Source organism: Cydia fagiglandana, chromosome 14 (assembly GCF_963556715.1).
Source record: "Cydia fagiglandana chromosome 14, ilCydFagi1.1, whole genome shotgun sequence".
In the NCBI taxonomy this organism is placed as follows: Eukaryota; Metazoa; Arthropoda; class Insecta; order Lepidoptera; family Tortricidae; genus Cydia; species Cydia fagiglandana.
In genome coordinates this window covers 7,631,538-7,649,639 of record NC_085945.1, presented here as the reverse complement: position 1 = coordinate 7,649,639, position 18,102 = coordinate 7,631,538, and the positions used below count along the sequence as shown (strand labels likewise).

General features: G+C 36.4%; 1 protein-coding gene across 1 annotated transcript in view; it reads right to left on the bottom strand.

Moving 5' to 3' along the window:
* LOC134670999 (neuropeptides capa receptor-like) overlaps positions 1 to 18,102 on the bottom strand; it is a 97,804-nt gene that overhangs the window by 66,586 nt on the left and 13,116 nt on the right. Inside the window, exon 2 of the mRNA XM_063528819.1 lies at positions 3,355 to 3,502. Coding sequence (XP_063384889.1) covers positions 3,355 to 3,502 — 148 coding nt within the window. The remainder of the gene's footprint in view (positions 1 to 3,354; positions 3,503 to 18,102) is intronic.

Below are 18,102 nucleotides of genomic sequence, written 5' to 3'. Positions count from 1 at the left end.
TTACAATCACAAGTCTCCAGGACAATTGCCCTGTGAAATAATTATTTACACGTACAATTGGAAGATGGAGTCAAGTCAGGTTTGATATTACGCAGAGCACGAAAATAAATGATCGTACGTTTTGGCACGCGTAAGGGACAGAATCAATTAATCAAGTTCATACCTATGGCTCAATTTTACTTCAGAACGTGGCGGATGGTGACGTGCCTATAATATGTATAATATATTACGGTAGTAGGTCACGTCATCGTCACCATACCGCTATTTTAATGACAAGTGATGATATTACAAAATTTTCTTATGAGGTGAAATTGCGAATTGAAAGATTAGTTGTGCCGAAATATCGTTATTAATTTCAAGAGTGGATAAAGTCGGACCACGCTTTGTTTTGTGCAAAGTTCTACGTCAAGTATGTAGGTAGTTATCTAATAGAAACTAAAATGGCTGTAATCTTTTTAATGGTTGAGATATTTCCTCATTTAGGTTGCTCCATACTCGGACAAAAACCTGGTGCCAAAGGTACCTAATAAAGATCAATAGGTAAAGTAGTGACTCCCAGTCCTTTTCCCCGTGAGTTCGAGTCTCGAGTAGGTGAACTTTTTCATTTCACCTGTACTTCAAAACTTGTTACTTCATTAGACTCTTCGCCGAATTGAGCCAGAGCACAGAGCGGGTGAGTGGGTTAACGAGAAATAGTATGGCGCTTACGCGTGCGACTGCGATCTTACCCTACTATACTACTATGTATAGTTAGGTATTTACCTAAATAAAAGTAAACAAAATCTACCCTCAACTGGCTTAAGGAGATATTAGATGAAAAGATTACACGATCAAATAATGTAGGTTAAAGTCAGGTCGTTCAGTGACAGCTCCAGACGGTTTTGTATTTGGTTGGTTAACCTAAATGTTGTAACTACCAGAAAATGTACAAATTGTTTGTTTACCTTTATTTAAATACCTAACGATACAGACTGTATTAGTACCCGCGGGCGTGCAATCGCTCAAAGGCGAAGGGCCATATATCTGGTCTGCTTACATAATAAATTACTACTCAAAATAATAAACAGACATACCCCATGACGTACCTAATGCGAAGCCCCATCCGTACGTACAGGCCCAGTATGATGAAGGCTGGCAGTATGAAGAAGAGTAGACTGCTCAGCTCACACAAGTACCAGGAGGGCATGGTTAGCAAGACGCAGAACGCCGACTCCCTGGATAGGTTGTGACTTCGAGTCCCGAGGAGGTGAACTTTTCCAATTCACCTTTACTTCAAAACTTGTTACTTTATTAGACCCTTCGTCGAATTGAATTTCTTCGCGGATGTATGCAGGTTTCCTCGCGATGTACCTTGCTTCACCGAAAAGCTAGTGACAAATATCAACTAGCTAGTGGTATATTTTTCATTTGATACAGAATAAATTAACATAGGTACAAAGTAATAAACAGACGTACCCCATGACGTACCTAATGCGAAGCCCCATCCGCACGTACAGGCCCAGTATGATGAAGGCTGGCAGTATGAAGAAGAGTAGACTGCTCAGCTCGCACAAGTACCAGGAGGGCATGATTAGCAAGACGCAGAACGCCGACTCCTTGGATAAGTTGTGACTTCGAGTCCCGAGAAAGTGAACTTTTCCAATTCACCTTTACTTCAAAACTTGTTACTTTATTAGACCCTTCGTCGAATTGAATTTCTTCGCGGATGTATGCAGGTTTCCTCGCGATGTACCTTCCTTCACCGAAAAGCTAGTGACAAATATCAACTAGCTAGTGGTATATTTTTCATTTGATACAGAATAAGGTACAAAATATTAAACAGACGTACCCCATGACGTACCTAATGCGAAGCCCCATCCGCACGTACAGGTCCAGTATGATGAAGGCTGGCAGTATGAAGAAGAGTAGACTGCTCAGCTCGCACAAGTACCAGGAGGGCATGATTAGCAAGACGCAGAACGCCGACTCCCTGGATAGGTTGTGACTTCGAGTCCCGAGAAGGTGAACTTTTCCAATTCACCTTTACTTCAAAACTTGTTACTTTATTAGACCCTTCGTCGAATTGAATTTCTTCGCGGATGTATGCAGATTTCCTCGCGATGTAGGTACCTTCCTTCACCGAAAAGCTAGTGACAAATATCAACTAGCTAGTGGTATATTTTTCATTTGATACTGAATAAATTAACATAGGTACAAAGTAATAAACAGACGTACCCCATGACGTACCTAATGCGAAGCCCCATCCGTACGTACAGGCCCAGTATGATGAAGGCTGGCAGTATGAAGAAGAGTAGACTGCTCAGCTCGCACAAGTACCAGGAGGGCATGATTAGCAAGACGCAGAACGCCGACTCCCTGGATAAGTTGTGACTTCGAGTCCCGAGAAGGTGAACTTTTCCAATTCACCTTTACTTCAAAACTTGTTACTTTATTAGACCCTTCGTCGAATTGAATTTCTTCGCGGATGTATGCAGGTTTCCTCGCGATGTACCTTCCTTCACCGAAAAGCTAGTGACAAATATCAACTAGCTAGTGGTATATTTTTCATTTGATACAGAATAAGGTACAAAATATTAAACAGACGTACCCCATGACGTACCTAATGCGAAGCCCCATCCGCACGTACAGGCCCAGTATGATGAAGGCTGGCAGTATGAAGAAGAGTAGACTGCTCAGCTCGCACAAGTACCAGGAGGGCATGGTTAGCAAGACGCAGAACGCCGACTCCCTGGATAGGTTGTGACTTCGAGTCCCGAGGAGGTGAACTTTTCCAATTCACCTTTACTTCGAAACTTGTTACTTTATTAGACCCTTCGTAAAATTGAATTTCTTCGTGGATGTATGCAGGTTTCCCCACGATGTACCTTCCTTCACCGAAAAGCTAGTGACAAATATCAACTAGCTAGTGGTATATTTTTCATTTGATACAGAATAAGGTACAAAATATTAAACAGACGTACCCCATGACGTACCTAATGCGAAGCCCCATCCGTACGTACAGGCCCAGTATGATGAAGGCTGGCAGTATGAAGAAGAGTAGACTGCTCAGCTCACACAAGTACCAGGAGGGCATGGTTAGCAAGACGCAGAACGCCGACTCCCTGGATAGGTTGTGACTTCGAGTCCCGAGAAGGTGAACTTTTCCAATTCACCTTTACTTCAAAACTTGTTACTTTATTAGACCCTTCGTCGAATTGAATTTCTTCGCGGATGTATGCAGGTTTCCTCGCGATGTACCTTCCTTCACCGAAAAGCTAGTGACAAATATCAACTAGCTAGTGGTATATTTTTCATTTGATACAGAATAAATTAACATAGGTACAAAGTAATAAACAGACGTACCCCATGACGTACCTAATGCGAAGCCCCATCCGCACGTACAGCCCTAGTATGATGAAGGCTGGCAATATGAAGAAGAGTAGACTGCTCAGCTCACACAAGTACCAGGAGGGCATGGTCAGCATCGCGCAGAACGCTGACTCCCTGGATAGGTTGCCGGAACCTGGAACAATACAAAATAATGTCAGATGAATGTCAGTTTTATTTCGTTGGCCTTAAGGTTGACTCATGCTAGGCCAGGCCAGGGCTGGGCCGCAGCTTCCAGCACTTCGTTTTCTATAGAAAGCACCACACCACATGATCACAGATCAGCCGTCATAGAAAATGAAATGACATTTCGGACGCCTCGGCTCGGGTCTAGCGTGAGTCATCCTTTTTTCAACACAAAGCCCCTACGTTTTCTGTTCTCTTTGACGGCGCAGCAACTAGTATCATTTCTCTCTCCTCGCTCTTTTAAAAATGCCATTTGTCAAAAAGGACAACCACACTGTTGACAAGATGAACTTCAAATCCAAGTGTTGCCTTTTTTGGTGCATCCAGGCTATGTATGTGTGCATAAAAACGTGTATGTGTGCTCTTTTAGGGATGTGAAAAGTCGATTTTAACCATGTTATATATCGATAAACGCTACACAGCGGAACGAAATAGCTATTAACTGAAGCTTCAATATCTTCGTTAAACATATACATAATTGAAATGCTAATGAAAATGAATAATAAATATATTAGAATATAATAAAATAATTCAATTATTGCGGAACACATATTTTAGTAGGTATTTATGTATTTTAATTTAATATCTGAACTTTTCCTTGGTTCCCTGCTGGGGAGTGACGATAAAATTGTGATCTGATAACCACAATAAAGAATAAAAGCGTTTTTGTTCATTTTAGGTATCGTTAAACCTTTGAAGTAAAATTAAAATAGCAGGAAATGTCGATAGTTTATCGATATGACTTTATCGATATGGCTACAGCAACGTGGTGTTAAATTGTTAATCGTACACTAAACGAAGTGACGGCTCGCTGAGACGGGATCTCTATATATAATAAATCTATGATTCAACATGCTAAATAGTCAACTTTCGCGTCCACTTCAAATTGTTTATGATTATCTGATGAGGTTCACTTCATTATTCCGAAGCTTCAGAATCTTCAGATATATAATGCATTAAAAAAATATGATGGTCCACTATGCAGAGAGGCTAGGCAAATGGTTTGGAGGGCTTTAAGAGGGCCTTCCGCGAATCATGTTCACTCTGTCGCACTTGTTAATTAGTACGTACCTAAGTATGACAGGGAGGCAACACATCGAACGTGGCTCGCGGTAAGCCCTCAGGAGGCTAATTAACTAAAGTAAAGATTGGTTTTTTAACTTAATTATTATATTTATTAACTTAAAAACCCTATTCATATTTTTTATACTTTAGAAGATTAAAAAAAAGATTATATAATTGGGCCAAGCGATGACAAATGGGATCTTAACATAAATAAAGCTTCTTAAGATGCACGGGTAAATAATGTTAAATTTATGCCAAGCAATTTTGTGAAAATGGTAAAAGATTAATTTAATTACCTATATTATTGTACAACAGGTTTCAAAGCTCTCTTTCGTCCTTAGCTTAGATCAGAGGATGGTATATCATCTGTCCAATATCTTCGTCCAATCTGTATTGCGTCTCACATTTTGCTTTAATGACATAATTGGACCTTGAAGAAATTGGACAGGTAGAATACCACCCTTAGCCTTACGTATTAAGGAAAACAGTATTTAACAAAAAGAACAATGAAACATTAAAATTATGATTCCACTTACCAAATGGCGCTTTCCGAAAGTAAATACACGAATTACCAAGTGTGGGTAAGACTGTGTATAAGGGAAGACCGTCTACAAGCTCTTTCGACGTTTACAACTCATGCGTTTGTTTCTCTACACATACCCCACTTACATATATATGTATAAGCACAAAAGTGAATTTGTTATGCGTAGACCTGATCAAAGGCAAACTGATCGTGATATTAAATCCGTCTTTGTCAGGTTAGTAAAATCGTCCAACTCGTTGGGGGTAGTTGGTATTAAAATTTATAATAGCCTGAGCCGTGAAATAAAAGAGGCGGCTTCTTATGAGCTATTTGTTACTAAGTTAAAAGCGTTTTTAATTGACCAAGCTTTCTATACAGTAAAAGAATTTTATAGTAAATTTAATGTAAGATGATTCCGTAATATTTTAGACACTTGTATTTTTTGTTTTCTAATGGTCTTATTGACATTTGTATATATTACTATTTTGACATTTGTAAATATTCTTCTGACATTTGTATATATTGTTTTTAAGTTAGTGTAAGTTATGTTACTATTTTTAATTTTAATTTTATTTTGTATTGTGTATTTTGACATGTGTTTTTGACATTAAAGATATTGAATTGAATTGAATACAGAAGTTCGTTAGAACAGAGGGAGTGAAGCTCTTCTTTCCTTACTGTGGCTGACCATCATAGGTACGTTGTACGAGAGGTCTTGTCCTATGACGCTATGACGGTCTTCCCAGCAATACATTCTATATGCCGGTCTTCTCCACATTTACCTTACTACGAAAATACTAAAAGTGAAAACAAAATGTAAGCCTATTTATTTGAAGAGTTTCCTCGATTCATCCAGGAGTCCACCATCAGATCCTGACGTGATGAAAGTGTATGAGTGATGATAATAAGAACCTAAGCATAAATAATTTTCCTAATCAGTCCAACGTGTTAGAATGAAAAACAAGCTAGAAAGTAAAATATAGATCCCGTGGAATTGAAAATCTCCCTCTTTTAGAAGTCGTGTAAAATCCTAACTGACGGGCTCGGTAGGCAAGTCTTGATTTATTAGCTTCTCCACATAATCGCCTCAGAGTAAGCTCCCAATAGAGCGGTTCTTAAACTTTGAATTTTTTTTAACGGACGGACTCAGGGCCCGATTCGGATTTTAGAAATCTATTAGATATCTTTTAGACATCACCAAGATACGATAACGATATGTTTAAGATAATTTGACATTTGCGCGATTCTGGAGATACTCTTGAACGATTTCCACAGGATATGACTTAGAGATCCAATTCACATCTAATAGATATCTTACTCTATCTAACGTAAAAGTGACATTGCTTGCCCGAATTGCACTGCAAAAGAGAGCTAGTTGATATCTAAACTATAACGTATCTAGAATGGATCTATAGTACGTGTCGTCTCTTGTGAATATCTTGAAGTTCGAATACGGCAGTCACTTGTTTTTATAGTCACTCGCGCGACATGTTTCGGAGAGCCTAGGTCTCTAGGTCAAGCGTTAAAAAAATTTCAATGTTGGTATGTCTCACAACAGTTTAAATTCCACTCTCAAACTTTTTGGCCACGCGGTTCCGTCGCCAACAGTCGAAAGTTTTAGAAGAGCAAAATATTTGACGGAGCCCCAAATAAAAAAAAAAATGTTTGTCAATTAGGTAACTGTGGATGTGTTGTGGATCAGAGATATAGGAGAGCTTGATTTGTTTTCGCTTTTTCTTGTGGAGTCCCCAAAGACCCGTTTGTGTAATTAAAAATAGGTAAGAAACGGTCAGATTATTCTTTATTTTGTTCAATTATTAAGCTTATCAAATAACTAATAAATGACCCTTCTTTAATAGGTTTTTTAAAGTATTCAGTATATAATTAAAGATAAAAGGAAAAAGATTATTAGATATTTTAAATCCGAAAGGGTACGTAACATGATATCACCTACAATTTTCTAACACTGTGTTAAAATTTTGACGCAAATTTCATAATCATTGGTCCACACAACTCCACCCTTCGTACGCTTCCCTACACTTTCCTCTTTCAAACAGATTAATTGTTAAACACTGATTTAAACTTTCACGACACAAATCTCTATCCCTAAATATCCCTAGCGCGCAAAACGTTCAAGCCGATAAACAAGACCAAGTGGAATTCGAATATTCATGAATATGCCGAATACCCAATAGTTACTGAATATTCGGCCCATCTCTAATTAAAACCATCGTTAATTTTTAGCTTTAAGGTGTCCGAATGTTACCGCAAAATAGTTATAACATAAGAACCCGATATCTACAAAAAAATCCATGTAACTCGTTAACATGGAATTGGGGTCATGTTGAATAATGCTAACCATATTTCGACGCAATCTGACTGTTGGGAGTGGGTGAAAATACATACATTTGTTGGGTTTAATTTCTTTTTAATTTCGCGTTCGTAACATTGATTAAATACGAAATAAAAATAATGCTGGACCATATTTGACCGTGTATTTCTAACTTTGTTTGTCATTTGTTGCGTAATAAAAAATGTTTACTTTAGGTATTTATTTGCAATATCAATAGTATCTTAATTATAAGTCTTGATATTCTTAATTGTGTCATTCTATGGCACTTGCTAACTATGTAAACAAACCGCCATACTTAAATCATCATTTAGTGACAGTTTCAATATGGCGGTTTGTTTACATACGAGTAGTTCTATAGAATGACACTTTAGCGTGTACTAGTTTTTAAGTATTTATGTATATTGCTGTACCCCAACGGGGTTTATGCTGGAACATGTAAGCACTTTATATCAAATATCAAATATCAACATTTATTCAGCAAATAGGCCACAAGGGCACTGCTACACGTCAACACTGAATTTACATAAAAGCAAAAATAATAACATCAACAATTTTATAAAATAAAACAAACAATTCAATCTAACGTATTACAATTACTAAGAGATGTATATGGTCTCTTAATGTCGAATTACATACAAAATTCAGATAAAAAAACACACAAAAAAATCTATAATATTTAGAGGTGTAAATGTCTCTAGGTGTCAGAACTATAAGATTATATAGTTTATCAAGTTATCCTTAGAGATGTATAGGGTCTCCAAGAGTCAATATCCTGTATAGGTAATTAATACATTCATTAAGAGAAAAGAAACACACGAGAACAGAATGAGGCGTCTCACTGTAATTAATTAATAAAAATTAAGTTACTAAGTATAATAGCTCGTGTTAGCTTAAACAGACCAGTTCACGAGTAAGTATGACGCGTATCTCAGCCATCGCCTCCCTCAACCTTCATTCGGGAAAGTGGCGACCCGATCAACGACGCCACCGTAAGCAAAGACTTTTAAGCGAGCGTGACATGATTTAAAATCTTGGAAAACCTATAAAAGCAATAAATAAATTATTATGAATTATTTACTTACTTATATTTATATGGACACATACTCAAGAGTCTTCGTAAGGTATTCTTATACTTATAGGTTTGCTATAAATTTGGAATAATTATAAGTAGGTATTTACTTCAAGCCGTGTTGTAACTGTAGTTTATACTAATGGTAATAGTAAAATGATACAGTCATCCAGTAAAGGAGATTTGATAAAACCCCACACGACTAAATAATCTCAAATCTAAAATAGCGCTATATCCATTTAATTTCCAATTTTGGTAAAAACAAAACACTTTGCTAACTAGATTTTCTTGAAAGGATTTCGTCGAAACATTTTTTATTTAAAAAAAGAAAACTATTTTATTTATCTCGAAGACAAAACATCGTATCCCAAAGGCACTAACCTTCGTTCAGGCCCGTCGGGGCTTCTCACCCTTTTCACATTTTAGGGTTCTGTCCCCTTTGTTCATAAAACTTTACAAGCCTTAATTAGTTATTTTGTTTTATCCCTTTCTTACAAATACATAACTCAAAATGACAGATTAAGACAAGCGAATAATAGCTAATAGCGCCTGTATGGGCGCCATTACTTTCGTCAAGTATTTTATACAATCGTGATATAATGGAGAGCTTTTCAGTCGAGTACCATGTTAAGGCCACGAAGCAATTTTTTTTTTTACGAGTCAACAAACTGGTAGAGAATGCCTCATGGCATGAAGTTCGCCTTTTGTACATAAAGTTGTTATTTTGTGCAGTAAAGTTTAAATAAATAAACAAGAATAATACTTTAAACTAGTAGAATAAACAATATAATAAACAAACTAAAGTCCAAAAGTAAACAACAATTACAGTCCACGAGTAGAAAAAATAGTTTTAGTAACGGTTACAAAGCTTTAATATGGAATAGTTTGGGGAAGGAAATCTGTATCAAACTATATATGGGTAACATAATTATGTGATAAAATTCATGGCAGCTGTGTATGTATAGCGAGAAAGAAAAGAAACTAACAAGTAGATACTAGTAGATACATACTCAAATTTCCCTGACTTCAATTTTTAGGCGAAAGTGCTAATATGTATTTATTCTGTATCTTTAGATACTTAAATAAAAGTTAACAAAATGTAATGTCTCCTTAAACCAGTTGAGGGTAAAAGAAAACACGATCAAATAATGTGGGTTAAAGTCAAATGTAACTCCATCCAGGCCATAGAGGTACAATAACATAGAGAGGACACGGGGAAGTGGCCAAATGACGGAACGAGATACACTTATAGAACTTTCAGTAGGAGTAGCAGAGAAAGCGGTGTTAAAATATATAATCTCCCTAAACCATCCATATTAGTACATGTTAGCTACTTAAACTCACTCCTATTTGTCTATGCTCAGAACCTATATATAAGTCTATGGTCTTTGACATCTTTCCTCTTTCCTTCCCGTCATGGCCTCCGTCAAGATATCTATGTATCGCTCTGTCCAAATAACCTGATTAAAATGTAGTTAGTGTTTCGTAATTTAATTAATTGTGTTCGTCTGTGCCGTACAATGTAAAAATCTTTCTTCGACTCTTTTTAATAAAAGAAATAGAAGAAGCTCCGAGGTTTCATTTGTGGTAAGCGGTCCACGCGCCTTTCCTGCAACTTCTACAAAGCTCCTACGTAAGTTGCTAGATCTGCCGGCCCATCCAGGGTCTGCAGGTCTCTCAAGCGGTACTATTGCTTGTCCTTGTCACAGTCTCACCTTTTGTTTGTTCCCCACCTTTTTGTTATTATGGGCTATGGTGGGCAACAAATAACCCGACCGAATTACGTAGATTGTGTGTTTGGTATATTGTCAGGAATGTTAAAACGTGTTTTTAATATTGTCGCATTGCGTATGTTTTGTCCCTCACGGAGGCACGCGCACACCACTTCTATAGGATGCTACTTCTATGATACAGGCGGTCTTGTAATTGGTCGGTTAACCAATAAATGTTATAACTACCCGAAAACGAACAAATTGTTTGCTTAGGTACTTTTATTTAAATACCTAAAGATACAGACTATTCAAATCGGCTACGACTACGGAATCCTGCACTATACATGGTCTAACAATCCAACACATTCTGGCTAGTTTTTTGTTGTTGCTAAGGGCTCAGGCGATATGAGTAGACAGGTATACCCTGGCGTTGTGACCTCGTGAGATTGTGCGATCTCAGGACCTACGGTGACATGTGACAGTCCGTCGAGAAAGGCAAAAGGTCCGCTTTTTCGGGGGAAACCCTTCAAGTTTGTGCAATACTTCAGCCTGTTTTTTTGCGTGGCCATCACAAATATTTGTTCCTGGGTTATGGATATTTATATATCTATTACATTTAAACGAGCAATTCTTGTTTATTTATACAGGGTGTCCCAGAATTCGACGTCAAGCCGTAAACGGATGATAGACCAAGTCATAACAGTTATCATAAAAATACAAAAAAAAATCCAACTCATGTTCTTTAAAAATTATGGTCACTTTAAAAATTCACTAAAAAATCCACACCCTGTAATTATTCAAGATTACACAATAATAAAAAAATAAGAATAAATTATGGAATTTGTAGTAACAAGAGTTAAAGAATCATTAAGAATCATTTTAGTGAATTTTTAAAGTGACCATAATTTTAAAAAAACATGAGTTGGATTTTTTTTTGTATTTTTATGATAACTGTTATGACTTGGTCTATCATCCGTGTACGGCTTGACGTCGAATTCTGGGACACCCTGTATATATATTTTGGGGATCTCGGAAACGGCTCTAACGATTTCGATGAAATTTGCTATATGGGGGTTTTCGGGGGCAATAAATCGATACTAGGTCTCATCTCTGGGAAAAGCACATTTTTGAGTTTTTATTTGTTTTCAGAGCAAAGCTCGGTCTCCCAGATATTTCTGTGTATAAAATAAGTAACTACACAAAGTAACATATACCTGAAACAAACAGAGGCAAGATTTAACGAGGTAAAGAAGTAATAAAGCGGTTCTCCGTCCGTATTGTTTCATCACACGCCTCGTCCCGTAATTAACACCCGTATAAGAAAGTTCATTAAACGGGAACTTCGCTAACACGCATGTTGCGGCAAAATTTGAAAGTTGTGATACCCGAACGCCGGAACCAAAGAGAATTCGAAATACGGATTGTCAAAGTAAATCATGTAGCCACAGTAAATTTACTGCCATCTTTCGACAGAAGATTAAAACTTTTAAAACGCCATTAGACTTTGATCCTTCTTTCAGTGACATGTCTTAATTTGTTAAATATTGAAATTAAGGCCATCTATTCGACAGTAGGCCAAAGGTATGGTGCAATCTTTTCGAGCGATGGCGCCATAACCTTATAAATGATAATAACTCTCTGTACACTCTATTCTCTTTGCCGGAACAAAATGTTAAGAGTTACAGAAAACGACCTTCACACACGTTCGACGTTGCTTATAAATAAGACATACTACATATATATATGTTATGTAAACACGTGTGTTATGTTCAGGGATCGGATTCTTAGCGTCATTAGTGGCAAAATGCAATAATGTGGACATGACTCAAAAATAAACAATCAATTACCTATTTATTTCTTTCCTGAAAATTATTAGGATGTAAGCAAATAACATATTTAAGTACTTATTAACATTGTAGATTTATTAATTTGTCGGTCCTTTTTTTATAAGTAATGTTCCCCGTTTTGAAAGACGTCAAAAGGCTAGGCTGAGTTGGGTGTCTGATTGGAAAAGTTACCAATGTACTACATATGTAGTTAGGTACCTACCTAACTTGGAGAAGTCAAGGGTAGTCTTGAAACATTATAGGCACATAGGATGCACACCGAAATCACTGTAGTACGGATACCATCAGTTTGGCATTGACATAAACGCTATCGTGAACGTAATTTACTTTCTATACATCTCGCTCGTACTTACACATTAGTGCGAAAGAGATATACCTATAGAAAGTAAATTACGTTCACGATAGCGTTTATGTCAATGCCAAACTGATGGTAGCCGTACGGTGTCTACTATCTACAGTGATTTCGGTATTTTAGTAACGTGTACATTTCTTCACCGAAGCGACATTTGACGAAGTGGAACTGCTGATGAATATCATAAAATTATGACTTTTTCTTTTTTTGAAGCCTGAATATCATAAATTCTGACTGAATTGTATTTATCTTAGTATTCTTAGTCTGACTGCCGTATTCGAACTTCAAGATATTCACAAGAGACGATACGTTCTAGATCCATTCTAGATACGTTATAGTTTAGATATCAACTAGTTCTCTTTTGCAGCGCAATTCGTGCAACTAATGTCACTTTTACGTTAGATAGAGTAAGATATCTATTAGATGTGAATTAGATCTCTAAGTCATATCCTGTGGAAATCGTTTTAAAGAGTATCTCCAGAATCGCGCAAATGTCAAATTTGATAGGTTAGATCTTAAACATATCGTTATCGTATCTTGGTGATGTCTAAAAGATGTCATGATCCGAATCGGGCCCTGATTCCCCGGCGATAAGCCGCCTAGTTTAGCTCATCTTAAATTTAATCGTTCCAAAACTTCTATACCTACGCACCAATAATACAAATTGAAGTGGATTATAATTTTATTGTCCGAATCACGACTGTTCAAAACTTAACTAACTACTAACTTAACTTGTTGCCAACAATATTATTATAATTTAAATTTAAATAAGGTCAAATGGGGTAGGAGAAACATAGTTGATTTTGCTCGGGGCAAGCGAAACATGAGGATAGTCAGGAAAGGTTTTCTAAGTATTTTTAAGTTAATTTTTTGTAGTATTAATTATCAGTGAATTTACTTTTTAATGTCTTTAAGTTAGAGAACTGTTTATTTTTCCCACAACAATTGTTTTTTTGTGTTTCTTTTACCTTACCTAACCTTACCGCCAACCTATAGACACAGAATAAATAATAGTACTAGGTATAGAAGACTTACTCTCTAACAAAACGCGTCTGTTACGATCAGGACAGATATGGCCGCTAGGTGGCGACAGCGCCACGCGCGGCTTATGGCAAACCCCAAAATTGGGGTAGAACGGATGTACTTTTAGCTACCTACCTGTAGCAAAGCGACGTAATCGCGGAGTGAGACACGCCTGGTGTAGTTTGAATCCGAACGATACCTATACATATATAGTTAACTAGTATTCGTTCCTACTCACTTCGCCGGTGCGGTGCAAAATTGCCTTAACATGTAAACATCAAACTCTCTCTCAAACATCGCAATGTTTCAGAGCGCGGCATGTGTTTATTTAGCGTAGATAGTGTAGCGACATATAAACTAGGTACTTGATATTTCCTCTTTGCCACATTATGTAAACATTAAAGTTTAAACAGAGCTCATGTGAAACGGGGAAACTGAATGAGATTTTAAGAGCAGGTTTTAAGCTGTTGTACCTATTTTAGAGACAGGCTTTGTGATGAATTTAAATATCCGAGAGAAGAAAGCATCAGCTTAATCAGCGCAATGGTAGGTAAGTATCTAAATTTATTTATAGAATGTGAATATCCTCGTGCCGCCCAATGTACAACAATAGGATGTACACTCAGTTTCGATGGAATGTCAACCTTAATTTAAAGCAAAGTAGGTAGCATTTCATTTGTCTCGTAAATTTTTCGAACAAATGAAATTCAACCTAATTGAAAATATAATAAGATTCTAACTTCCTTGGCTATAATTTTGTACGGTGGGCGGCACGAGGATATAAGTAAGTAAGAAGATATATTGTTTAATTTATTTCTGGTCCAGGTAATGAAGAAGGGTTATAGGGTTATGATTATGAGTTATGAAGTAAGATCCCTGCGCCAAAGGAGGCGGTTTTGCCTGCATTTAAAATTTCATATTTTTATATGTATACTTTTACAATTTTGCGTCCTTGTTCGCTAGTATCATAGACAAAACTACAAGTTAAATTATTAAACAAGAAAAAGAAAATAACGACGGGTCTTTTTGGTACAGGGACCTTAAGTAATTAAGTAAAAAAACTGATGTGATATACCCACAGATTATGTACAGTCTCGCGTAAGTCAGAGATACAGCCGTATTCGAATAATGAGATACGTCAAATACTAGATATTGAAACGATATGGATTAGATACGTCAGTGTCAAACAAGTGTCAAAATTGACATTTCTTCAAACAAAAACGTCACTTTTGACACTTGTTTTACACTGACATATCTAGGATATCGTTTCAATATCTAGTATTTGACGTATCTCATTGTTCGAATATGGCTGATAATCTTAAGGAAAAAACCAGCAGGCACAGAACCCTCAGAGCGCGTTTTTGACTCGTACTTGGCCAGTTTTAGATATTAATTCCGTACGAATCTGCCGCATGCATTAAAATGTTAAATTTAGAACGGAAAACCGCTGTTAGTTTACTTAGGATCCGTCATCATTAAATTTTATATGTTTATTAATGAAATGGTAGGAATATTAAATGGTTTTTAGGGTTCCGTAGCCAAATGGCAAAAAACGGAACCCTTATAGATTCGTCATGTCTGTCCGTCTGTCTGTCTGTCCGTGTATGTCACAGCCCGATTTTTTCCGAAACTATAAAAACTATACTCTTGAAACTTGGTAAGTAGATGTATTCTGTGAATCGCATTAAGATTTTCACACAAAAATAGAAAAAAACCAATAAATTTTGGGGGTTCCCCATACTTAGAACTGAAACTCAAAAATGTTTTTTTCATCAAACTCATACGTGTGGGGTGTATGGATAGGTCTTCAATAATGATATTGAGGTTTCTTATTTTTTTTTTTCTAAACTAAATAGTTTGCGCGAGAGACACTTCCAAAGTGGTAAAATGTGTGCCCCCCGCCCCTGTAACTTCTAAAATAAGAGAATGATAAATCTAAAAAAAATGTATGATGTACATTACCATGCAAACTCCCATCGAAAATTGGTTTGAACGAGATCTGGTAAGTAGTTTTTTTTTTAATACGTCATAAATCGTAAACCGCAATTTTATTATGTTATTTGCTGGTACGGAACCCTTCATGGGCGAGTCCGACACTCACTTAGCCGCTTTTTTAAAAGATGTGTCGGCAGAAAAAAACCGGCCAAGTGTGAGTCGGACTCGCGTTCCAAGGGTTCACATTAAGTCCGACTCAGGCTTGACTGCACATCAACCTTGTATATCCGCCACATACTATGCCCCTACGGTTGATTTTTTCGAATTTTTAATTATTATAAAAATTAGGAGCATTTAAACATTTATATGAAATCTGTTTTTTTGCTCCTAATTTTTAATATAATCAAAAAATCTAAAAAAAGTCAAACGTAGCTTTGGTATGTTAACGTAGGTATGGTATGGTGGTATGGCAACATACAGCAAATTATGTAAAAATATTTTCCCGAATGTCAATATCCAGAGGATAGGTATGTCAATATGAGAGGGATATGTCAATATCCCTTTCCTCTTAATAAATCAATTAGATAATAGGTACATGTAAATATTGATTTTCCAGTACCTTTAACTTCGCAATGAAACTCCAAATAAAGTAAATAATTTGTCAAAATACTTATTAGGCAATTTTTCTAGTTAATAGCTTGTTTTTATCGGGCTCAGTCAAGTCCCTAACAAGACGACAATCCAAATGAACGTAATATGTCTCCTTCCTAATGACGGCCTATTTCATTGACTTAACAAGCTAACACGCATATAATATGAAGGTCAAAGTTTGTGCCAGCTTCGAACCTAGTTGTTTTTAGGGTTCCGTACCCAAAAGGTAAAAACGGGACCCTATTACTAAGACTTCGCTGTCCGTCCGTCCGTCCGTCCGTCTGTCACCAGGCTGTATCTCACGAACCGTGATAGCTAGACAGTTGAAATTTTCACAGATGATGTATTTCTGTTGCCGCTATAACAACAAATACTAAAAACCATAGACCTAGAATACTACGGACGTAGTTTTGCAAAGACAAAAACTGTGATTCCATTATCCACCAATTTCCTAGTATTTACGCGTGACACACACACATTGACAGTTATCTCAATGCCCTCATCCACCAATTTGCCGTCAGACGGATCGAAACGTCAGTGAAGTAAATTTGTCCAAGAAAAATGTAAAATATGCCGGCATGCGTCGTTAAATCCTGCAAGAATTGTACCGATCGAAAGAAAAAAAGTGACGGAATAACTTTTCATAGCTAATTTTATCAATTATCACGGTATAGTACATAAAATCTTCATATTTCATTGTTTATAAATGCGAAACAGGAGTGTGACCAGTAAGTTGAATAGGGTAATTTCCCGAAAGTAGGGTAATTGATGCCCTTCTTATTAAATCATGTTGTATTGTATAAGAGATCATTTAGGTAAATTAATCAAATAGCTAAATTATTGATTTGCATTTCAAACTAGGTCGGCACCTATGGTAATTTCCCGATAATAAGGAGATTAAAGACGTTTACATGAATAATGTTTGATAGTTAACGTTTATTTATTATGTAAGGTAAACATACTCATGGTGCTCGACGCGGTCCCAGTCCAGTACATGTCATCTTGAAACTTAAGTCATTGTCAATAGAGGTGACAGCAAGGTGTCATTTATTGGCCATTAACATGTCGAGCACTAGTACATTTACTTTATATTAATTATTTGTTTAAAACCAGATATGTTACAAGTTAAATATCATTAGGTATTGAAAATAATATCTGCACAAAGTAATTGTGCAACAATGCGCATTTTCGAGACCTATAAAATCAGTTAGGTACACATTTTTTTTATTGTCTAACGTAAAACTGCCCTATTTTAATATTTGAAAACAAGGACGATATTGAAAATAATTGTTTAACCATTAGGGGAGAATTTGTGTTACATGGTATCACTCGTCTACACGCACACTTTCAAACTGTCCGCCATTGCAGTGTCACAGTTTGTCTTAAGTGACATTCCCTCTGTCAAATATATAACTCTATGCTAAAAACAGAATAAAATAAAGATTTAAATGGGGCTCCCATACAACAAACGTGATTTTTGACCAAAGTTATGATTCGGTTAAATTATGTTCTAATGTATGGGCAAGAAAAACTAATTATAGCCAGCATTCTATGAATGTAGTATGATACCTTTGGGTATGATGCTTTACGCACACTAGCGTCCCTCCCCCTCCCCCTGACGCAACCCCCCCCTTTTAGCATGAAATATGTCCCGGTTTACGGTTTTTTTTTATTTTTGAGAAAAGTATTAGAGTTAGGAAATAAGTGTCAAGGTAAGAAATAATCCTTAATAAATTTTAAACAAAAAAGGTTATATACAACTTTTTAGTAAGACTCACCATATTCATGTATTAACTTGTTGAAGTTCATTATAAGTTAGTACGTAATAGTACTTACTGAAAAAAATCTTATACGGAAAATAAGCTTGCAAGGTTATTGTTCTGTATGATTTCTTTTAGTACTATCACGTACTATGTTATATTGATCTTCTGCAAGTTTTCAACGGTTAAATTTTGTCGAAGTTCATCTAGCCATAACATGAATATGGTGCGTCGTATAAAAAAAAATAATATAACCTTTT